The 23,977-nt window shown below is 51.4% G+C and overlaps 2 protein-coding genes across 2 annotated transcripts in view; both read right to left on the bottom strand.

The window, feature by feature from the left end:
- Nucleotides 1-155: 155 nt before the first annotated feature.
- Nucleotides 156-22,271, bottom strand: FAAP100 (FA core complex associated protein 100). Its single transcript, XM_083598641.1, has 9 exons — nt 21,488-22,271; nt 17,985-18,103; nt 15,308-16,236; nt 10,620-10,773; nt 8,540-9,348; nt 5,775-5,911; nt 3,454-3,570; nt 2,461-2,547; nt 156-1,200 (listed from the first exon to the last, which is right to left on the bottom strand). The coding sequence occupies exons 1-9, from the start codon at nt 21,650-21,652 to the stop codon at nt 1,075-1,077; spliced, it is 2,643 nt and encodes an 880-aa protein (XP_083454767.1). The 5' UTR covers nt 21,653-22,271; the 3' UTR covers nt 156-1,074.
- A 1,693-nt stretch (nt 22,272-23,964) lies between these two features.
- The window catches only part of LOC310755705 (uncharacterized protein), a 10,361-nt gene continuing 10,348 nt past the window's right edge, over nt 23,965-23,977 (bottom strand). Inside the window, exon 5 of the mRNA XM_083599048.1 lies at nt 23,965-23,977. This exon is cut by the window's right edge and continues 1,061 nt beyond it. The gene's annotated coding sequence lies outside the window, so the exon portion shown is untranslated.

The raw sequence follows: 23,977 nt of genomic DNA on the forward strand, positions 1-23,977 counted from the left end.
CGGGGTGTTTTTTCTCTCGGACATGTGGCTTTTTGCAAAGGAAGGCTTAAACACACACGTGCACAACCCCCTCCCCCACAAAAGACCCCCCAGAAAACCGCCCATGCACTCCACATACCCCACAAACAACCCTGCACGAGTCTCCACCATGGAAATAAGACAAGCAAGTTGTTTATATAGAAAGGACAAATACTGGAAAAAGGAGCAAAGCGCTCCATTAGAAAAAGGGGCACCATCCGAACAGCACCCCTGAGTTACTTATGCATGTGGCATCCTGTTTTTTGAGTCTTGTTTTTCCACAGTGTTTCCGAAATACACAACACAGCTAGAGGCATAGCCCTTTTTCCCCACTGTCGGCGTGTTCGTTCTCGGAAGGGAACAAAAACTCGGTTAAAATCTGCCCCCTTCCCCTCCCTCCACAACTCAACAGGCCTCCCCCTCCCACTTCACCCCCAAAACCCGCCTCCCTCCCTCCCTCCCCGCCCCCCACCCCCAAGGCCTGGCACAGCAAAGCCACTTGTCACCGAAAGCGAAAGAAGCTAAACTAGCAACGGTCCAGTGTGATTCCACAACACGGCACCCACACCCACCAACGGCACCTTGTCGGCCATCCAAGTTACACACACACACACGTACACACACGCGTGACACACACACCACAGACACGCATCCACAGAGGCCGTCTGCTTGGACGGCTCTGCCTGCGTGCGAGGCTGCCAAGACAAACCAATCAGATCTGCCAGGAATGGGCAGGGATTCAGAACCCGGGGGGTGGCGGCGGGAAAAATCACATTGAAATGGGGCGGGTGAGTGGAGAAAGGGACAGGGGAAAAGGAGAATAAATTAAAAAAGGCCGGGTCTCCACAGAGGAGACCCAGCCAGACACCCCCTCTCCCCAGGGCATGTCCAGCTGGAATCCCCTTCCTCCTCCCGGCCATGCCTCTGTTCCAGCCCTCGGTCCGCCTGCAAGGTGTACAGCCAGCTGCTCCCTTCATTCCACCGGCACAGGGCAAAGAGAGTATGCGCAGCCGTCTGAGGTGCACTGAAGACGGAGTGCCACGGCGCACGCCCTGCTCACAGGACCACCAGGCTGGGGTTGCGCAGCTGCTGGTAGACGTGCAAGAGCTTCTCCACCGTCGCCTCCGGATCGTTCCCCAGGCACAAGCGGTCACGCAGGGACTGTGCCTCTTTTAGCAGCACCTTCCAAAAGAAAGAGAGAGGCGAGGAGCACAGTTGGTGTGAGAGGCAGCAGCAAAGGAGTACAGTGGTACCTTGGGTTATGAACTTAATTCGTTCCGGAGGTCCGTTCTTAACCTGAAACTGTTCTTAACCTGAGGTACCACTTTAGCTAATGGGGCCTCCCACCGGCGCCCCACAATTTCTGTTCTCATTCTGAAGTTCTTAACCCAAAGTACTATTTATGGGTTAGCGGAGTCTGTAACCTGAAGCATCTGTAACCCGAGGTACCACTGTAATAGAATCATAGAGTTGGAAGGATCATTAAGGTAGGAAACTGCAGTTGTCCCATATGGGGCTCATACCTGCAACCTGCAACCTTGGCATTCTTACCCTAACCAACTGAGCTAGAAGGCTGGCTTAAACAGGCGGGCTGATGTCCAATTGGTCTACCACATCCTGTGGCATGCTCCCTCATTCCTCCCCTAGACGTAACAGTCCTCCTCTCTCCACGACTCGCCATTCAGCCCACTATGAACAAGGTGCCTCTCCCCCCTCCCGGTTATCCCCTTTTTTGCCACCACCCCAAATTACGCAAGCAGTGTTTGCGTAAAATTCATTTGGATTGTAGAATCTAATTTTCTTTGCTGCTGAATTTGGGTGTGTGTGTGAGAGAGAGAAGAGAGAGGAGACAAGCCCTGAGTGAAAACCTTAGTGCCAAAGAGATTTAACATTTCCAGTTCCTGAAATCATATGGAATGCATTATAAATGTCTGCCTGAAGCCCTGGGATGAGGGGAGGGTTGAGGGACAGGGAGGGAGGAAGGAAGAGAGAAAGAAAGAGAGGGGGGGTTGCTAATCAAGTCAAGGAAAGCGTAAATAGAACGGAACGCAGTCACTGCCAGATTGGGTCAGCCCAACTGCCTGTCTCAACCCAGCAATTACAGAACAAGCCATAAATCCATTTGCTGTCATTTAGTCTGTCAACCCGGATTCCTCCATTTAGGTGTCTCTGTGTGGCCTGATGCAGGCGAGAGTCGAAAGAGAAGCCCTGGTTAACTGCTCTGGGCAGAGGCAATTCCAGAGCTCAACCCAAGCAGCAAAAGGCCTGGGATTGCATGTGATTCGCCTCACCCACCCACCTCCCTTGCTGCCGCCACCACCACTCCGCTCTCCAGCCTTCCTGCAACAACTCAGGCACAAATATGTGGCGCAAGATCTGCTTCTGTGGCCCCTGGAACCTAAGGACACCTGGGAGACTGGGAGGGAGAGAAATGCCTCTTACCTCGTGGTTGGCTTGGATCTGGTGGAGGTATTGCACACGGATATCTGGGGGAGAAGAGTCCTCGGCTGCTTGCTCCAGAATCAGAGTCTGCATTTTTTAAAAAAAGGTGGGGGGCTCATTAAAGCAAGATTAACCAATGGAGAAATCCAGGCTCCTTGCCTTCGAATAAGAGAATCAGAGGACCCACACTTTTCAAAGATGACTGGAATGAGGCAGAACAGGGTTCCTGTTTCTCAAACCCTTTAGAGTGGGGAATAACAATAATAATATTATTTATATGTTACCCATCTGACAGCGTTGCCCCATCCACTCTGGGTGGCTCCCAACAGAATATTAAAAACACTGTCAAACAGCAAACAAAAAACTTCCCTACATAGGCCCGCCTTCAGATGTTTTCTAAAAGTCAGATAGTTCTGCATTTTCTTCACATCTGACAGGAGGGCGTGCCACAGGGCGGGTGCCACCACCGAGAAAGCCCTCAGCCTGGTTCCCTGCAACCTCACTTCTTGCAATGAGGAAACCACCAGAAGACTCTTGGAGCTGGACCTCAGTGTCTGGGCTGAACAATGGGGATGGAGATGCTCCTTTGGGTATTCTGGGTTGAGGCCGTTAAGGGCTTTAAAGGTCAGCACCAGCACTTTGAATTGTGCTCGGAAACGTACTAGGAGCCAATGAAGATCCTTTAAGACCGGTGTTATATGGTCCCAGCAGCCACTCCCGGTCACCAGTTTAGCTGCTGCATTTTGGATTAGTTGTAGTTTCTGAGTCACCTTCAAAGATAGCCCCACAAAGAGTGCCTTGCAGTAGTCCAAGCGGGAGATAACAAGAGCATGTTATCAAGATGTAATTAAAAACATCAAACATTAATAGTAAACATGTAATCTATGGCCCTCCATCCCTGACCATTCTTAGCCCACGCTGGCCAAAGCCGATGGATGCCAGAACCCCAAAACAGCATCTCTCTCCCTCCCACTTATCTGAAATATCAGGTACCTGAATGCGCCTGACCACAGCATGGTGCAGCTGGGACATGTTTTCCATTGGTGAGCTCTGGATTATGATCTCCACCGCTTGGATGGGGCCTGCTGGGTTCAGGTCACTGACAGCCACCTGGCGGATAACGAGGACACACCATTGCCGCAAATTCATCCAAACAGTGCAAATTAAAAAGCCCAGCGGCAACGCACCTCATTGGTCTGTTTTCAGAAAAAGCCCACCATCCACTTCCATTTTACAGGGGATGTAAGCAGGTGGCTGGCACAGCTTGCCATATTGGTGGCGAAGACGGCATTTGGTCCCCTTGGGTCTAATATTTTGTTGCACGCTTCTGCAGATTCTGGGGGAAATTAATCATTTCCCGTCCTACCCTCTTCCACTATTATCTCTCCTCCAACCGTGGCAAGACAGTGCCCAGTAACTTCCCAGACTCCAAGGAGATGCCAGGGGAGTAGCTTTAATTAACAGATCCACAGATCGCCCACTTCTCCCCTCTCCTGAATTTACCCAGATGATGCTGAGACCCACCAAACATGGGCATGAAGTGGCACCCAGGCGGTGGCCAGCTGAAACGATGGGCCAGAAGCCCCTGCGCCCTGCCGAAATGAGAGGGCTTGTTGTCCGTGCCCCACTGAAATGCACCCCGATGAGCTTAATCCGCGAGGGCCAGCCAGAGCAGAATTAGCACGGCCACTAATCACTGCTGGCGTTATTAATGCTCCCTTGCGCAAAGCCAGAGGGGCCGGGTGGTTGCCAGCGCTCCGCCACCCCCTCGGGGGGTTTACCGGCCACGGTGGCAGAGCCAGCTAGCAATTAACATCGGCTATGTGCCGCGGCAAGAGGATTAAAGGGGGCCAGCCAAAGCTCCTGTCTGATCACCCTCCCCCTTGAAATGCGGCAGAGCTGATGAGCAAGAGAAACCCGTTTATTTAGTGCCCTGGACCAGGCTCCTGCAGTCAAGCGGTAGCAATGTTCATATCTCAGTAACCGAGGGCAAAGGAGACCAAACGCAGCTGAGCCCTTGGGTTGGGGAAACTCAGGCCTTTTCCATCTGGCCCCCCGGGACTCTGTCCAAACTGGCCCACCCCCTTTCAGACTACCCCTCCCTGGCCCCATTTCCATGTCCTTATTAACAAGCACTCCTGCCTGGTTAGAATGAGTCCTTGAACTGTGATGTGTCTTGCTAGCCTGAATGGAAAAGAGAAAGGGAGAGAGAGTGTGTAATGTAGCCTACTCTACAAAGGTGGGACTCACATTTTCTGCCCTGTCCATGTTTGCCTCTAGCCCCTGGCATGCAGGCCCTGGAAGGTCTGCCCAAAAGGGCTGCAAAAGGTACCCCATCCCTGGACTAGATAGAAGGCTGTTGCACACAGCATGACTTTGTAGAATCTGCCTTTGGGTAAGCTAGAGGAGAGGTGGGGAGTCTGTGGCCTTCCACGTGGTGTTGAGCTGCAACTCCTATCATCCCTGACTGTGGGATATGGAGGCTGGCACTGGTGGGACTTGGGACTTCAGCGACATTTGGAGAGCCACCGATTTTCATATGCCAGAAACCCACCCGTCTTTCCAAGGTTAAACTTGCAAGACTTTACTTTGTGAGCGAAGCAACTGAGAAAAAAATGACAGGGGTCAGAAACCAGGGCATTTGCCCCAGCAGTTTCCACTGCTTTTGTTTAATAGGTTGCCTGCCTGCCTGACACATACACAACTTGCTATAGGGAATTCTCCCTTACACCTAGTGCTATAGTACTCAGAAAAGGATGCTTTCAGCCCAACCTAGCCACTGTGATTCAGTTACTGCAGTGAGCATGCAGAAATTCCAGCCATGGGCTGGGTTGCTCCACCTCTCTTCTGCATATACAGCAGCAATTTCCCAACTTGGAGACAAGAGAGGGGGTGGGGTGGGCAGGACATGCAGAGGTCTACAGATGTACCGAGGCCTGTGCAGAGCTATGGGTCTCCTCACCCCACACGTCATGCAAGGCGTGCAGAAAAGCCTGGCAAAAAGCTGTAATTCAATTGCTTCAAGCTTCCTATCCAGGTATTCCCAAGATCTCTTTTCCCTCTGCCATATTCAGGCTTCTTATAATCTAAGGTCAGGCTCCGGGATCTTATGAGGCCAGCAAAGCCACTACTCCAGGTTCCTGAAAGGGGGAATGCAAGATGAGAGCTTTGACCCAAGGGCAGAAGCTGCTGCTGTCAGGAACTTTTCAACATTCTAACCCAAACCATGCCAGGTTCTGGCTTGGCCAAGGTGCCCGCAGGAGGATAACCCTACACCCGTCTCCCTTAGGCCCAGCCCACGACTCATGCCTTGCCTCTCGGATGTTCAACTGTACTTCGCCTCCATCTGGGGCCAGCCCCCGCACGGCTGCTGCATCCTGGCTCTGCAGGGCGTCCGCCTCGGCGTTCTCCGCCAGCAGCCATCGTAGTACAGTGCAGCAGAGCGAGACATCTGAGCAGCGACAACGGAGAAGAAGAGCAGACACCATCATTAAGCACGTGTGAATTGTGGGCGGCTCGCAGGCGCCATCGACTGCCCCTCTCCCCGATTTCCACCCTGCACCAACCACCTGAAGCGCCTGGGAAGCTGCTGGCCGGGATTATTTGCCGCAGCGGCACAAGGCAGGGCTGTTCCCGATGCAAATTAACAGGGAGCGCAAAAGACCCCATAGCCCCGCCGGTTCTTCTGATTGTCCCGCAGTGCAATATGGCAGGGGGCAGAATATTTGTAAGCCAAGCAGAGGGGTGATTTGATACTGGTTGCCAACTTGGTGGGGTGAAAGGAGCGGCCGGTTGCAGCAGACGGTCCAAGGCTAGGGCACACACCTGGTTTGTAGGCAAAAGACCCAACCCCAAATTTAATGCTTCGCAAAAGCACATGTGCCTGTCCCAGGCTGCTCTCCTGGCTGCAGGTGCAGCAGCTCAAAAGGCACCCCACCTTAGCTGGCGGGAGCTGGATCCACAGTTCCAGCAGATGGATCAAGGGAACCCCCAGATCCTAATCTCGCCACCACGGCCATCATTCTTGGCAAAGGGATTCGAATCTTACTACGACAACAACCCAACCCAATGAGGACAATTATGCAAATTTATACCCAGCGTAATTAACTGTAAATACAGGATTTGATGCTCCTTGGGGAAAATATTTTTGCTTGTTTTGGCAAACCTTGCACGCCAGCCTTGGCTGGAAGTAGGATCTGCAGACTGGGAACTACAGATGAGGAGGGCCATTTTGCTAGTATGTGCCAATGGTGTTATCATTTCTTTACTTCAAAGCCCCCTTTTTTCAAATGGGGAAAAGGTGCAGGTCCAGGTGCAACTCCTCGCTTGGCAGCAGAGTTTTCCCTACCCTGCTGAAGAATTTGGGAATCATTTTCAAACTTTAGGGTGCTAGTATGCAGCACTAAATCAGGGAAGAGAGGAAGACCCAAGTTTGCCTCTCTGGTTTGATGTAACTATGGTTCCATAAAGGATTCTGCAAGGATCATCCACCAACAATTGAAAATCTTCACTGCAGAGTTGCCTGGCCTTGAAATTAGCTGCCTTCATACTTAATAATAATAATAATAGATAATAATTTTGTTATTTATACCTCGCCCTTCCTGGTTCAGAAAACCGGGCTCAGGGCGGCTAACAACAAATTTAAAACACTTAATTGTGATACAACAAAAAACAGCATAAAATACAGTATAAAAGCATGAATAACAATAAATTCAAAGTTCAAAAATCAATTTGGGGAAAAATCCATCCAATAAACATTAGATGGTCACCAGGGCTAGCTGGCTAAATTAGTCCTATTGGAGCCAGCGAGGAGACCAGGGAAGAATTGGCTGTGGGATCCCAAAGCGGGTAATTTCATAAAAAGGGGAGGGGGAGGGAAGGAAGGGGAATAAAAGATCAGGCTAAATTCAAATTGAAAGCCAGGTGGAATAGCTCTGTCTTACAGGCCCTGCGGAAGGAGGTTAAATCCTGCAAAGCCCTAGTCTCATGGGACAGAGCATTCCACCAGGTCGGAGCCATCACTGAGAAGGCCCTGGCCCTGGTGGAGGATAGTTTGACTTCCTTAGGGCCCGGGACCTCTAAACTATGGTTATTCATTGACCTTAAGGTCCTCTGCGGGGCATATTTAGGTGGGAAAAGGTGCTTAGAAACGTTGTTTGGGGTCCTGCAAGGCCAACAGCTCACAAGCAGAATAATAATCTTCTTCCAGTATCAGTCCTAGGCTTAGCACAGAATACTCAACCTAGGAAAGTCTTTCTCAAGGGACATATGCCCCCAGGGATACCTTCACAAGAACACCACCGCTGTAGCACTGATTTCTCTGGAATTCAAAGTAACGAAAAACATCCAAACTAAGGAATAAACATGGCCACATGCTACTCATTAACAGCCAGAGGATGGGTGTTTTCTGAGGTTGTTTTTAACCAGCCAGGGTCAAGTGGGCTCCTGCAACAACATCCTTGGAAACGAAGGTATGAGCACAAACCCAGCATTTTCTCTACAAGGTTTGTTGTGGGTAGACGGCCACTGTGAGTTTTAAGTAAAACTGTTTCTACACAGCTTGCCTTTGGCCTGGAGACAGAGCCGGAGCCAAAGCCCGAGTCGGGCAGCTTGCATTATTCTCCTCTGCGCCAGGAGGGGTGAGTTGGCAAACAGAACAGCCCAAAGGCAGATATAAATGCCTTTTCCAAAAGAGAGGCTAAAGCAGGGGCTGGCCAAGTGAGCTGCCAGATCTGGGTGAGGACACCCTGAGGAAGCATATGGGAGTTGCTCTGAACTCTTTTTGGAGGACGAGAGGGGCTGTAAACGGGATGCGACGAAATAAAACGCCAGCTGGCCGCACGTTGCTGCCCAAGGACGGGATAAAACCAGCCCACTGACAAGGAAGCTCCTCATCCTGCAAACAGCCTCCTCTGAACACAAAACAAGCCACCTCTTCCAGCGTGTGTGTGTGTGTGGGGGGGAAATAAGCATTTAAGAACCGCCAATGCAGGTGGGCTCAGCAGGCGCTAGAAACCCTCACCAGGGAGAGGCAGAGAGAAAGGAAGGAGGTCACCGGTAACCCCCAAGCATCACACACCTGCACAGAAGTCCTTCAGGGTGGTTCTCAGCAGCTCAGAGGACACCTTGATCGAGGCCACGGAGGGAGCCAAGTACGCCTCTCCCAGAGGGCCAAGAGCTCTTGGGACCAGCTCACCGCCACCTTCGACGCTCTCGAGGTCAGACTGCATCTGGGACAGCTTCAGGAAGGTGTCGAGGGGGTCCGGAGGGAGGGGGAGGGCAGCTGTAGGAGGGGAGGCTTCAGAGATGCTGCCGTTGGTGGCACCCAAGCGGAGGCACTGCAGGAGGTCAATGGTGACTTCCTTCAGGGGCAGGCAGATGCCCTCTCTATCCGGGGAGAGGCCCGTGGAGTCGTCGGAGAGCAGGTCGTCCAGCAGGTCGGTGGACTCTGAGACGGTGCCCAGGATCTCCCGCAGGCTGTAGTAGAGGGAGCAGGAGACCATGAAGGGCAGCTCCAGCTTGGAGCCCTCGGCGGGGCCCAGCGGGAGAGTCACCTCCGTCTTGTTCCCGGGGAGGAGCTGGTCTATGGGGAAGGTGTAGGTGGTGGCGGAATCGGACGAGTCCTCTTCGAAGTCGCAGGAGCTGGCGAAGAGCTGGACGCAGAAGGTCCAGCCGCGCTCCAGGGTGCACTCGCTGGCGTTCTCCAAAACGCAGGAGACCGCCAAGCTGTCCTGGACCAGGATGTGGCTCCAGTGAGTGGTGATGGTGCAAGTGATGGGCTTCTGGTTGCTCTGGCCGGACAGCAAAGCCGCACTCACGTTCATCACCTGGTTCAGACACGTCAGAGCGCGGTTCTTCTGGTCCACGACCTTCTTCAGCGATGACACTCTGCAGAGACCGGGGGAGGGAGGGGGGGGAGAGAAACACAGTCATGCCGGCACTGCTAGTGGAGCCTGCAGGTCCTAACAGATTACAGGGAAGGCCAAGAGCTGGCGTGGATACACACACAAAAGGAAAGACGAATTAACAGGGGGCCAAAGGCACTCGCCTGCCAGAAATGAACATGCACAGGAAATCCTGTGCAAGAACACTGGAGAAAACAAAAACCGCCACTCTCCTTTTGCCCAGCCCTGCTGCTTTCCATGCCTTTTCTTCAGGTGGGGCAGGGGAAATGGGTGTGGTCCGAAAAAGGCTACCTGCTGTACAAGCACACCCAGGGTTCAAAATCATGCAGGGAGCCTGCAAACTCTCTGTTTTAGTCCCCAGTTGCAGACAATGGTGGAGCCCAGCCAACAGAATTAAATGATGGGCTGCATGCCCAAACAGAGCTATAATTGCCAACCTGTTTGCAAGGCACCTGTGGCCAGCTTTTGATCCTTGGATGTTGCTATCAGATTGCCAAAGCTGACCTCCCCATACCATTTTCTGAGGAAGGACAATCCCATTGGCATTGCAGGATATTCATATGAAAACACCCGGTGTGTTGCGGCTGCGCGGCTTTTACATGCACAAAGATGGAAGGCTTCATTATTACCAACAATGGAAGAACGGCTGCTAAAACTAACGGACTTGGCTGAGATGGCGAAATTGACATGGTTGATACGAAAAAAAGTCATTGTTAACATTTGTTAAAGGTTGGAATCCTCTCATAAACATTTTGCGTGAAAAAGAAAATGAAAGAACGGTGTTAGGATTTGAGGGTTGAAGATAACGTTTGTTTGTAGAAAATGACTTCATTGGGTGTTATACTGGGGTGGATGAAGTGAATATTGTTTATATATAGTGGACAAAGAATCGGAAGTCCCTTACCTTCTGAATTTTATTTGTCTCTCTCTTTTAACCTCTTTTCTAGTTCTTTTTCTTTATTTCTCTCCCTCTCTTTCTTTATTCCTTTCTTCCCCCCCCCAAAAAAAAACCACACACACTCTGCCTCACTTTATGTTTTTATTTTATTTAGATCAAAGTCTTAGCTTGGACCCCCCCCCCCAAAAAAAAGGAAAAAATATATTTGATACTAAGTTTTGCATTTTTCTCTATATGCACTAAGAAAAAGGAAAGGAAAAAAACACACAAAGCATCTGGTGTGTGCAGTATGTTGTGTGCATGAGGGACAGAGAAGGGAGGGAGGCAGAGGGATGCAAATACCAGACAGCTCCTACCTTTCAGAGACATGGCCTATCCCAGACAGCAGCTCCTTGATCCTCTGCCCAGCTTTGTCAGGGTTCATCTTGAAAGGCTGCGTATCATCCGGGCTGCACAAGCCGCAGGTCATGAGGCGGCCTTTGGCAGATAATGCCAGAAGCTCAGACTCACCTGAGGAAAGAAACACACACAAGAGATGGAGACTGGGGCAGTGGGTGGGGTGCTAGAAAACGGCTTCAGGAGGATGTAGGCCTCACCTCAACCACCCTTAAGGTTTTCAGCAGAACCTTGAGACCTATCAATCAGAGAGCCAGGTGCAAAAGTCATACACTTCGGATCAAAACAGGGATGTTGTCGGACTCCCAGCTCCCATCAGCCCCAGCCAGAATGGCCATTGGCAGGTCAGGTCCTAGCTGACCTAACCAGGAGGAGGAGTATCAGGAAGAATGGACAAAATTTAATGAATATGTAGTTAAATATGTCAAGTTAAATTAATTGGAAATAGCTTGCAGGTACTTGATTGGCTTAGGAGTTTATATAAGTTAAGTGATGAATTATTATGTTTAATTTCGAATTGAAAAGATATAAGGATGTTAAATGATTAAGTTTATAAGAATTATGATTTGGAAAACCGTTAAAAGGATATGCATTGAAATTCAACCAAGGGGAAGAGAGGAAGTCCCTTAATAATGTTAATAAGCGTAATTTTAATAAGATTAAGATTTATGTTTGTTTGTTCATAATTTTGTGAAAACCAATCAATTTTTTTGAAGAAGAAAAAAACCAGAATGGCCATTGGCAAGGGATTATGGGAGCTGCAGTGCAAGGGCAACACCCACACAGAAGCGGAGCTAGCTGCTCCAGAACCCGGAGCGGTGCACCCGGGGGTGGGGCCATGGGGCAGGGCGGGTGTCCCAGGGGGCTGCTTCCTGGGTGGGGGCGGGGCCAAGCTGCGTGTAATGGCTTTAGGGGTTGCTTGTGCGTAAGTTACCGCCGCTCTGGGCTAGGTTGGCTGGTAAACCGTTTCTCGCTGGACAGCCATCCACTCCGTGGCTGTTCAGTCGCCGGCAGAATCCGTCAGTGGGCGTTTCTTAAACCTCTTCCAGCAAAGAAGTTCTTTGACGCCAAGTCGCCGCCTACTTTCCCTGCGCGGAAGTCTTCTGCGCAGGGTGGGTGTGGGCAGCGGAGGACCTGTGCTCTCCTCGCTGGTCTCCTGCGAAGAGTCCCGGAGCCTGCTCTCTGCTTCCCCCATTGGCCCCCCTCTATCCCTGGTGTTGCGCTGATTTTCTTCCCCAGCCGGAGACCTGCCTCTCTCCCTGCTTGGCCCCTCTCCAGCATCGCTGTGGAGCCTCGCCTCCTCCGCTAGTTCCGATGGCAGTTCCCTGACACCGCGCAACTTTGCCAGCAGCCTTCCTCCCTTCCCTCTTCCTTTTGACAGCTCGGGCTCCCCTCCCCAGGAAGCAGCCCGGGAGCGGGGGGGGGGCAATGGCACACCGCCCACCTGTGACTCCTAAGCCTCCCCCGAGCTGTCAAAATGAAGGGGAAAGGGGGGAATGCCACTGGCAAAGCAGCGCAGCTCCGCCCCTTCCCCCAACAGTTCGGGGTATGCTTAGGAGTCGCCGGCGTGCGGTGTGCCGAATGTCACCCCCCTCAGTGATGACACCCGAGGCGGACCGCTCCCACCGCCCCTTCCCCCACAGGCTTTCCATCTCTGCAGTGAGGAATCCTGAGTCCACCATTTTGTTTTGAGCGTCAGAGCTAAACTGAGATCGCAATTCATCCAGACAGTAACCTATGCCCAGCTTTGCCTACTGCTTTCTTTATTTCAGCAGTATATTTCTGGGGTGTGTGTTTCATTTTGTTGTAACCATTGGGACTCGTGAATCCTTGCCATCCTGAGATCCAGCAATAATCCCCCATCGACTTTCTTGCCCATGCTTGGTCTAGAATTCCAGTACAGTGGTACCTCAGGTTACAGACGCTTCAGGTTACAGACTCCGCTAACCCAGAAATAGTACCTCAGGTTAAGAACTTTGCTTCAGGATGAGAACAGAAATTGCGTGGTGGCGGTGTGGCAGCAGCGGGAGGCCCCATTAGCTAAAGTGGTACCTCAGGTTAAGAACAGTTTCAGGTTAAGAACAGACCCCCGGAATGAATTAAGTTAACCGGAGGTACCACTGTACTGGGGCTTCGGGGGAAGAAAGTTAAGTCAGACAAGAATCCTTGCCGAAGCCATATTTTTTTTTAAAAGGGGGGGGGAGAGGTCTGAAAAACACTGGAGTGCTAATCATGAGGCTGCAATTTCCTATCTGCACGCAGGAGCAGCTGCAAGGTGTGGTGAGGAAGACCATGAACCTTATGAGACTGTGCTGAATATTCGGGAGCCGCCACGGCTGCATCAGTGGGAACAAAGCAAATTCGGAATTTGCCACGCCCCTCACTAGGAAACTGATCACACGGGGGGGTGGGGGGGGTGGAAAGCGATGGAACCAGGGGGGAGTGAGAAAGATGCAGAGCCGCCCTGGGGACCGAGCAGGAAAGGGAGCCAAAGGAAGGGGGAAAGGATCCTTGCTGCTGATGCATCAGCCACCTTGCTACAAAGGCTCCTTGCTGCCAGGCAAACTGCGCTCCCTTATCCAGGGGAACAGGCAGGCACAAGCGGCTTCCCGCTGCTTGGTCCCCACAGAGGATCGCTGTCGGGAGTGATGCTGAAGCGAAGTGACAGGCAACCGAAGGGGGGTGGGCTGTGAGGGCACGGAGAATCTGCTTCCGAGAAGAGTTCGGCAGCACTCGGGAGAAGACGTGCAAACTCACACATACATGCTCCCTGCAGAATCCTGTCTCGGCTGAGCACAGGGGCCAGATGGCCTCTTTTCACTTGGTTCTGTGTGGCCGCGTTGTTCCTCAGTTTTGTTCCATCCATTGCAAGCTCTTGAGATGAGAGAACTGGCCTGCGGGCAGGGTGGTGTCCGGACAGGACATGGGACAAAGCTACGGGCAAAATCTGCCTCCCTGAGATCTTCAGGATTCAATTAAGAAACCAACAAACCTAAGGTCCTAGTTCTCATGAGCGCACGTGCCCTGTGTCAATGCTATTTTGTCTGCCCTCTCAGCCAACGCCATCTTCCTTTCCTGCTCAGTTCAACAGCCCAGTACATGAAAGACATTTCCTGCGTTGTAGAAACCCAAATTTTCACAATGAAGTAAACACTGCAATTCTGAGTCTGGGCAACATCCCTGATGCTGCCCCTGATGGGAAGAGTGGGTGCAAAGAGACCCATGCTTCTTAATCCCATCCTGGCAGGCTAAGCGGCCCCACTCCTGATCTGCTCTGAAGGCAAGAGACAAATGGCAGCCGCTGAGCCTTTATTGATCCTCGTCGAGGGCGAGAGGAAGGCTGCTTCCTGCACACAGGATATTAATGCCTCTTGCGTGGTGAGCAAGCACAATGCAGCTGTTCCACACAAGAAAAAGAAACAAGACTCTGAAAGGCTACAGCGTTACAGAGCCATTTTGCCAGAGGAGGCAGAGCTCCTGAACTGCCATTCAATTCCTTCTGCTTCTCTTAGCGCCTGGGGTTGCTCTGTGCTGGCCCTAAGCTCCCCTCTGTGCAGGATGCTGAAGAAAGAGAGAACCGTGGCACCCTGGAGCCAGCGCAGGATGGGCACAGCTTCTGCCGGAGGCCTTCGTCTCTCTCTCTCTCTCTAGAGAAGAAAGCAGGCCTTGGGATGAGGCTGGAGACATGCAGGCAGGCAGGCTGGCAGGCAAATGTTTCCATTTTCTCCTCAGAACAAGAGAACTCCCCACTCCTTGACTGGCTAGGCCCAACTGGGGGGGCTTGGCATGAATGGCTCACAGGGAAATGGGGGCCTTAAGGAGGGATGGTAGCAAGGGAGAACTTTGGGGCAGACCCTGAAGATACGGCCCCACACTCGCTCTCAGGGGGCCACAGGTTGCTTCATCGGCAAAGGCCCCACCTTTGGCCAAAGCCTGCAGCCTGGGGATGACCTGGGACCATGCTGGCTGTAGCTCACCCACAGCATGCTAAGGCTCAGAGTGTGGTGGGGGCTGAAGGAGCTTGCTGACAGGAACTGTGGGCAGGGGCAAGAGTCTCCAGAGCCCTGAGCAGCAGCTAACGTTGTTGAGGAGAAGGGTGGGGAGCACTTGGGAAAAGGAAAGGGAAGGTGGGCACAGCAAGGCCCCAAGCTTGCACCCAGAGCCGAAAGACTATCTTCCTTTGCCCGGCCCCTTTCCTATTTCTGTATTGGCAACTGAAAGGGCTGCGAGTGGCTCTCTCAGGGCCACATCTGGCCCAGGAGACTTGTCTGCCAGCGTAAGGACAGATTTAAAATAGTCTGGCCTGTTTGTGGAACCAAATCCCATCCCATTGGGCTCTCTGACCTGTTTGTGGAACCAAATCCCATCCCCATTGGTTCTCTGGCCTGTTTGTGGAACAAATCCTGCCCACATGACAGACAGCCAATGGTGTCGCAGAGTAGTGCAGGCCTGATGTAAGGAGTGGGAGGGACAACAGCCAGGCCCCAGCTAAGGTGCATCCTGGCCACCACTTCCTCACAACTCATCCGCCTTCCTCTCGCCATTTACAAGCAGCCATTTTGAGGGCTGCATGCCCACAATGGCCCCATGCCCAAGTTACTTCTGATACTTTAAGCCCACAGAGTAATTCCCTGACACATTGCAGTACCTTCCGACTCCCGGGAAGACAAGGAGAGCGCCACCACACTGCAGATGCTTAAGCTGGCGGGAGACAGAGCGGACGGAAGGGTCCCTGCCGCGTCCTCCACTTTCTCGGCCTCCGGGATGTTGCTGTCCAAGTCGACGGCATAGATGTCGGAATGGGTGCTGTAGTACATGCGGCTTCCCCCGCTACACGCCGCACACAGGACGGGCCCCTGCAGGCAATACTCGCGGAGCTCCGGGACCTTGACTTCCTCTCCCTGAGCCGCCTTGATGGCCACCATTTTGCCATAGTGACCCAGCGCCACGACACAGTCGCAGCCCAAATCTCCGTAGGCGGGCAGCTCCTCTGCCTCTGGGGACCTCCGCTCTGTCCTCAGGGCCCCGATGAAGACAACCGGCTCCTCCAAGTGGTGGAGGATCTTGACGGGCGAATCTTCGCAACTGCGGTTGTCGGGAGAGCTCAGGGCCTTCAAGGGCACGGAGCAGAGCTGCCCGTCTGGGAAGCCGCAGAGGATCATGGGAGAATCCAACATGGCGGCATCGACGCCAAAGAGGAGGCTGAAGAGAGGCTCTTCCAGCACAAAGCCCCCCGAGTGGCGCAGGCCTTCCTTGTGGTCGGTGGTGCTGGGGGATGAGGCGCAACACAGGACGGGGAGGAAGTGCGCCAGAGACAGGTCCCCGTCGTTGTTGGTGCTGGTGGTGATATCCACATGGCTTATCGGTTGGCGTGGCAAGTTCCCCCGGTCCTCAGGGCCCGGGAGGTTGTGTAGGTTCATGCACCACTTCCCCTGGACTTGCGAGAGGGTGACCAGGACGTCGTTGAGCAGCGTGAAGGTACAAAGCGTGGCGTCGGGGAAGGTGCAGGTGTCGGAGCCCATGGGGAAGACGCTGGAGAAGCAGTCGTTTTCCTCGCTGTCTGCCCGCTTTGCTAACCTTCAAAGCAAACAAGGGAAAGCTCTCAGCGGAGCCAAAGGGTATAGCTCAGAAACAAAGGTGGAGGTGGCAGTGATTCACAGAGCTGAATTCGGGAGCAGCTGAATTCGGGTAAAGGAGAGGGAAGCTACTGCTCTGGAGGGAGAGCAAACCCCCTGCCGCCACTTAACCCTTTTGCTGTCCTGAAGACTCACAAAACAGCTTGGGAAGATGGGGAGCTGTGGCAGAGAGGCACAAGAAGGCAAACAGGCACCTCAGATGCAAAGCAGGAGAACCACAAATAGGACAGTGGCTGCCCCAAAGGAGTTTGTGGTGCCCAACTGAATCACTGCATGCGAGGAACAACTTCTGAAAGTGGAACAGGACTCCCTCTTCCTCTCCTTGCCGCTGCCCAAATTGGCTCCGGAGGGTTGGAGGACCGCCCCCCTCCCCAGAGTCTTATTGGGGAGGGGGGCCTGGAGGGGAGATGCAAAGAGGGGAAATTCTGCTCAGGAAAGATGTCCTGCACATGCAATGATTTCGTTGGCTACAACTCAAAGGGATTCAGACTGGGGCTGCAGCATTGGGGAGGGAGAGGTTTAATATCCACCCCTCACCATTTTCCCATGTAGAAACTGTACCATATGGCAAAATGGAGAGGTGGCAATTTTAACTAGGCAAAAAGGTACAGAGGGAGTGGAGAATGCTAAAGACTAGCTTCCCTAGTGCTGCAGACACAAACATTATCACCCCTCTTTCTGGCTGCTTTTACCATTAAAAAAAAATACTGATTGAGGTTGCTGCTGTGTGGGCCAATTCTCTGCCTGAAAACTGCAGATACAGAGTCAGAGCAATTGGTCCACCTAGCTCAGTAATAATAATAATAATGATTATTTTATTATCAAGCTGTGCTTGTTCTTCCTTATTATTAAACCGTAGAGCTGGAAGGGACCCTGAGGATCATCCATTCCAACCCCCTGCAACGCAGGAATAGTCAGCTGACCCATACGGGGATTGAATCTGCGACATTGGCATTATCAGAACTACACTCAAACCAACTGAGCTATTCTATTATTATGCTTTATGTTATGTTGTTATTATTGTGCACCATAAAACATGTTCTTAACGTTCTTAAAGTGCCCTGAGATCTTTCGATAAAGGGCAGAATAATAATAATAATAATAATAATAATAATAATAATTGCTACACTGGCTGGCAGTGGCTTTCCAGGTTTTCAGATAGGACACCTCTTCCAGCCCTACCTGAACCCGAGACCTTCTGCATGCAAATCAGATGCTCTACCGCTTTATCTTAAAAAGCAGAATGAAGAAACTACAAAATGACAGTCGGTAACCGTGAAAGGGCCACAGGGAGAAGTGTAAAAACACATAATTCTGTATGTGAATACTCAACTAAGTATTCAAGCCCAACTGAGCCCACTGGGACTTACCCACAGGTAAGTGGGTACAGGACTGCAATATAAACATGACAAATGAGTGGGTCTGTTTGGATCATGTCACTGAAAAAGTTCTAAGCCTGGAAAGGAAGAAGATAGTCTGGTCGCCAACATTGGTGGCAACTTGATCATTAATTCCTAAGAAATCTCCGTTTCCAAGGATGTGAGAACAGTAAGCATAGAGTAGGAGCCATTCCTTGATAGCCCAGGCCTTCGAGCCCAGACCACTAATCCAGCCTTGTGGAAGAATCTGGAGCCCTCAGAAACAGGTATGAAACACCTGCCAGGTAAATGCCCTCACCCTGTCTCTCACCTGCTTTGGTAGTCCAAGGAAACACAGTAAATACCAACTCCAGCGCACAGGATATAGAGCTGCTGGTGGAGAGGCAGAAGCTCCACGTGCCAAACTTGATCGGGGAACCTGTAGACAGCCTAGGAAGGAAACAGGCCAAGGAAAGGGAAAGGAGAAGGTCTTAGAAGGTCTTCAGTAATCCTACAAGGGAAGGAGGGCACCGGGAGCCACCTCTATAACCCCATCCCCTGGTTGAGACACATTTTGACCCCGCAGGAAGGCCAGGTCTATGGACACACACCCAGAGCAGGCTGTTGATCATCTAAAGCAGTGTTTCCCAAACTTGGGTCCCCAGCTGTTTTTGAACTACAATTCCCATCATCCCTAACCACTGGTCCTGCTGGCTAAGGATGATCCATGGAGACCCAAGTTTGGGAAACACTGGTCTAAAGTGACCTAATATAAACCTTCTTCACTCCAAAGAAGCCAAAATGGCAGAACACCAGTCTTGCTTCTTCATGACTGCTAAAGCCTAACACATAAGATTGGCCACTAAGAGAAAAAATAAAAGATTGGCAATCTCCTGCGTTATTAGCAGCAGCCTGGCATGGTGAAAATTAGGAAGTGGAGCTTTGCCCGTCATGAAGACACAACGGAAGAAGCTTCACCTTAATTCATCCACGTTGCTCTGCGGTCAAACGCGTGGGTGCAAAGCCAGTACAAAGTCAGCACCTGTCTGCTTTCAAAGATGCCACGCAGTTCATTTGAAAATAATCAATAGAAGCACAGAATCATAAGGGCCCATCTATCCAACCCCCTTGCAATGCAGGAATCTTTTGCCCAACGTGGGATTCGAACCCACAACCCTGAGGTTAAGAGACTCGTGCTCTCTACTGACTGAGCTATCCCAGAGCTTCCCCATTGTAATAACACAAGGGGTGTTCACCTCATCAGTTGAAGCCTTGTGCAAGAGGCCTCCCCACCCCGCTGCTCCCACATGCCCCAAAATCATCTTTCCATCTGGCAGGCTGCAATTCTTGAGCATGCCGAACGTTTGTAACAGTGCAACGCTGGATTCCACCCCAAGGGTACCGTGGGAATTTCTCCTCCAAATGCTGTAGCCACATGAAAAAGAAGCAAATTTCCCAGGAGCATCTATTACCTCCTGTATCCTATCCTGAGTCTGGCCAGACACAACATCCTCTGGGTACCATTCCGTATACCCAGTGGCGTGTCATCCGAAGCCGTTATGTCTGCACACACTTTGATTTAACATAGCCTTCCCTCACATAAATCAGCAGGATCTTATTTTTCCTCTCTCTGCCGAGGATGTACAACTCCTGCCATTTTCTCTGAGGAGCATCCATTGCAATAAGCGGAGTTTATATTATCTAGCAGTCTATATGTAATTCCTCATTTTAAGCTGCTAGCAGTTGCCATTGCTGCTGCGCTCTGCTGATGAACAAGTGACATATTTCATGCAAGATGGGCCTCCATTTCGGGAGCGAAGGAGCAGGCAGTAGCCCCACGTGTCTGTCTGCAGTAAAAGCTGCAACAGCAGTTCGGAGGATTGCAAAGTGAGCACCTTCTTAAGGATGAGAAATCTGGCAAACGCTAGATGTTCCAGCATCACATGTGATCTGGGGAATCAGCAGCATTAAAAAGAAGAAGTGTTAACCCGTTTGTGACCTACTTCTCTGTGCAAGAGAATAGTGTGGGAGGCTGAGCCAGATATTACCATAATCACGGGCTCCTTAGAAACAATCAAGGGAATAAATTAAAGGGATACATTTAGCATAGTGCTAAGGCTTGTCATGGGCCCAACAGGCAGTAACAGGGGGAAATGATAGAATCCCTACGAAAAGACTTCAGTCGCTCAACGACAGGGACGATAGACAGTGCAAATGAACAGAACAAAGAACGCCCCATATTTTACAGTTCTAAACTTTGGTTTAACAGAACTACCCCCAGAGGGTAGAAGCAGATTTCTATCTGACAGATGACACACACAAAAACAAGCCCAGACCACCACAGGCAGATGTCAAAAATTGGATGCCATATGTAAGTCGATTATGTAGTACAGACAACCGACCTGCTGCAAAAAAAGGCTGCTAAGAGTCAGAGAGTGAATTGGAAAGTCAGCAGAAGACCTAATTGAGGATTTAGATGCTTAAGCTCAGGTTGGCGCATCAGGGAGCCTTGCCTGTCAATTGCACATGAGACAAACATCCAAAAGCCACAGGTGGTTATGCTGAGATGAGGCGTCCAACAGGTAATATACAAGATCCTCTGCAGAACCAATCCCCAAATCATTATGTAATCTCATCACAGAAATAAAGGGACAGGGAGGGGAGGAACTAGGATGCTCTGCCTCATGCTACAGTTGCCGAGGCAAGCAGGTGACAAGGCACACCAAATCTGGATGTGTAGCCACACAGAATCCATTTCACTCTGCTTCTTGCTCTAAACGCCTATGCACATCTGCTTGGAAGCTTGCAAAGCAAACCTAGATTTGGTCCCAGAAAAGGTACTGGCTACAATTCAGTGGCTGAACAGATGTACAGAGCCTGGCACTCTGTTCTCTTCCATGAGCACATGAATACATATGTGTAAACTCTCTTCACACCAGGCATAGTGAACATGTAACCCTTGAGAGGTTGTTGGGATTCTCAGTTCCCATCAGCGCCAACCAGCACAGCTATTAGGAATGATGCGAGCTGTGGTCCATCAACACCTGGAGGGCTACAGGTTCCACATCCCTGGTGCACACAGCAAAGTTCGTGCAAGTCCAGGGCTTTGGTTCTCAACCGTCTCTCAACCAGATCTCCTAGAGAAATGCCAATTGCTCTGTCACAATACAGCCATAGTCTTCTTCCTCTGAGCACAATGGGGGCAGCGGGGAGGGGGGAATAGAAATGTTCTATTAAAACATAACCGTGCATACAGCGATACCTTCCCCACCCTCTGGGGTATATGCTTAAAATGCAATACTTGGGTTTGCTGTGAAGTCACCAAAGGGTGGATCGGTGCAGACACACAAAACACACAGCTATATCTTCTGCCCATGCATAGAAGCAGCCAGCAGCTGTTGCCACCTTCTAAGAGGCGATGAACAAAAAAAAGGACCACACAGAAACTGAACTACCAAGACGGTAGATCAAGCTTTTACTTTGCTGGCGAACTGACCTCTCACATTCCCCAAAACGTTACATGGCACACAAAATCTGGGTGCCTAAAACGGTGGGGTTTTTTCCTGCACTCTGATGGGGCAATTTTAGACGAGGTTAGCAATTAGAAGCAAGGCGAAGAAGCAATTCCAGATAAATTCGTGCAGCCTGCAGATGTGTGACATCCTGTGCACCTGCCATTAGCGTTTCAAAGAGTTTGCATCAAGGGCGGTGGGGGGGGGGATGTTCTGCCTGCCTCACAGCATCTGACCCAGTTTCTCCGCGCGTGTCCCCCACCCCACCCCCTGTAGCAAAAGGGACCAATCTGGGTCAGCAGAATCAAAGGCCCCCGCTTACCTTCATCAACCTCCCCTCTTGGTCGTAAACGTAGACGAACTCGGTGCCGTTGGAGAGGTAAATCTGGTTCTCATGGCACAGCACGCGGGGCTTGCCAGCCGCCAGCCCCCCCACCGGGCAACAGAAGCCCGCCAGGTAATCCACCCGGTGCCCCACCTGTGCCATGACGACGACCCCCCCGGTGCCAGCCTGGAAAAGGGACGCGGAGGAGGACACGCATGCAGCAGCAGGGTCGGGCGGGGAGGCGAGAGTCTTGCCTGGGGCGGCCCCTTTTCTCCTTAAAACACGTGGGGGGAGGAAGAGGAGGAGGAGAACCAACGATGGAGGCGCCCTCCCCTGCCACACAAAGGGACCAGCCTACCTGGGCGAGGCGAGCCCACCCCGACGTGAGCACCCTCCCCTCTTTCTTTCAAGGGAGGGGGGAGAGAAAGGGGGATGAATTAGAAACCCACACGGGGGAGGGAGGGAGGGGAGGGGGCAAACCCCACCAGCACCCCTCCCACGGAGACAACAAAAGCCACTCCCAATAAGGTAAAAGGGAGAGGGGGGGAACCAATACACCCCAATGGGGGATCTAAGCAACCAGTTCCCACGCAGGCGAGCGATTCAGCCCCGCTTTCCCTTTCCACCCCCCCCCAGCAAAAGGGGCGGGGTTGTTACTGTGGCCCCGCCTCCGCAGCCCACCCCCCGGGGCGCCGCCGCTGCTCTAATGCCCCCAGCAGCTGGCGGGCGCGGGCGGCACCTCCCCTTCCAGGCTCTCCCCGTCTCTCGTCTCCTCGCCCTGCGACTGCCTGTAGCGGGAAGGGATGGTTTACGGCATGCCGCAAAAAAATATTAAAAAGGGCGGAGGGGGGGGGGAGTGAAGAGTAGGCTCTGCGTTGCTAGGGGGGCGGGGAGGGCGAAGCTGTGTGCATGGGGAGGTGGGGCCTCCTGAGAACCGTCGGGTTGTGGAAGGGGGACTCCGGGAGTCATCTAGCGCAACCCGCTGCAATGATCCCCGTGCAATGCAATGCAATGCGTACTTCTCGTCTTGTTTTAGGACGGCTTCGCGGGCTAGGAGGGGAAACAACGGGGCGGGGCGGGGCGGGGGGTAGCGGGCGAGAGGTTGGTTCAGATGCCCTGCATAGGGCTGACGGCTCAAACTGCATTTGAGTTATAAATGCAAACGTGGCCGGGAGGGAAATCTGCTTGAAGAAAACTGCAAGCCCGGGAGAGGGATGGAGCGCCCATGTGCAGAGACAGTCTACCTCTGAATACCAGGCTTGCATGCAGGACTAGACTGCCCCTTGTTCTGGCCCTGCAGATCCCTCTTCTTTTTTCTCTTATAAGCTGCTTAGTTCATTTTCCGGTCGATCCCCAGCTTTCAGGGCTACAGAAAATAGGTATGTTCTAAGAGCTGGTGCCACCGATTCTTGGCGTAAAAAGCAAAAAGGGAGTTATAGCACTGTGGAACCAGCAGAGGGCATCACTGGCCGCCGTGGGACAGAGCTATATTTGGGAAATAAACCAGGATAAAGCGGAAGACTGAGCCATGGGGAGCAGGGAGAAATGTGGAACTGATAAATCAGGTGCGTTTGGGCCAAATCCAGAAGCTAGCTTCTCCCTTCAGCACAGAATCCAGTCATTCAAGTCCTTGTTACTTCTGACCATTATGCCTTCCATATGCCGTAATAAACCATACATGTTCATCTCACCACTGTAGTTGCTGCACTTAAAAACCATTCAAAGCTCTTGCATCAGTCACAAAAATCACACAGCCAAATTAAAAAGTGCAATTATTATTATTATTATTTGAAGTATTTTTAGTCTGTTCTTAAAAAAAAACCAAAACAAAACCAACAGGTCTCCCAGAATGGCTTGCGAAACTAGTGAGATTTTCAGCCTGAGGGCAGGGACTATTAAAAGGTTAGATGTACACAAGTGTGGAAGTTTTGTAGCTTTGGGGATTTTTCATGTAGAACTATTATATACATACATACATACAGAGAGAGACAGACAGACGGAGAGAGAGCGCGCCTGGTATTATAAAAGTTATCAGAGCTAAAGGTAGTAATCTGATTTTTTTAAAGCCCCTTTTAAAACATGTATGCATTTAGAGTAAAAGTACAGCATATGAGAAGCTGCAGAATGATTCATTCCCAAATTTGGCATTCCACTTCGGACAGGCCATGAGCTGCATCTGTACAAGTAAAGGACTTGTACACTGTGACATAGTGACTATGATGGATTGCTCCTTGGTGCTTCTGTACTGCCTTAGATTTGTCCATTAGGTCAGGAACAAAGTGGCTTGGGAAGTGTTATACTGAAATAAGGGCAACATTTAGGGAAGCTTCCAATGAAAGCTTTGATAAATGTTCTTAGACTTGATCCACTTGGCAACGTACAAAGGTTAGACCGATTCTTCATCTTGCTACAAAACACGGGTGTACTTTGGCTTCTAGCTTCATAAGCAAAGCAACTGTTATTGGGACAGTGTGTTGCCTCGTTTGT

Source organism: Podarcis filfolensis (assembly GCF_964270895.1).
Source record: "Podarcis filfolensis genome assembly, chromosome: 2".
NCBI lineage: Eukaryota > Metazoa > Chordata > Lepidosauria > Squamata > Lacertidae > Podarcis > Podarcis filfolensis.

Coding starts and splice junctions, on each gene's coding strand:
- FAAP100 (XM_083598641.1), bottom strand. CDS start 21,652: ATGGCACAGGTGGGGCACCGGGTGGATTACCTGGCGGGCTTCTGTTGC. Junction 3,571..5,774: donor TACAGTTGAACATCCGAGAG/GCAAGGCATGAG, acceptor GTTATCCGCCAG/GTGGCTGTCAGTGACCTGAA. Junction 1,201..2,460: donor AGATCCAAGCCAACCACGAG/GTAAGAGGCATT, acceptor TTCTTTTGGAAG/GTGCTGCTAAAAGAGGCACA.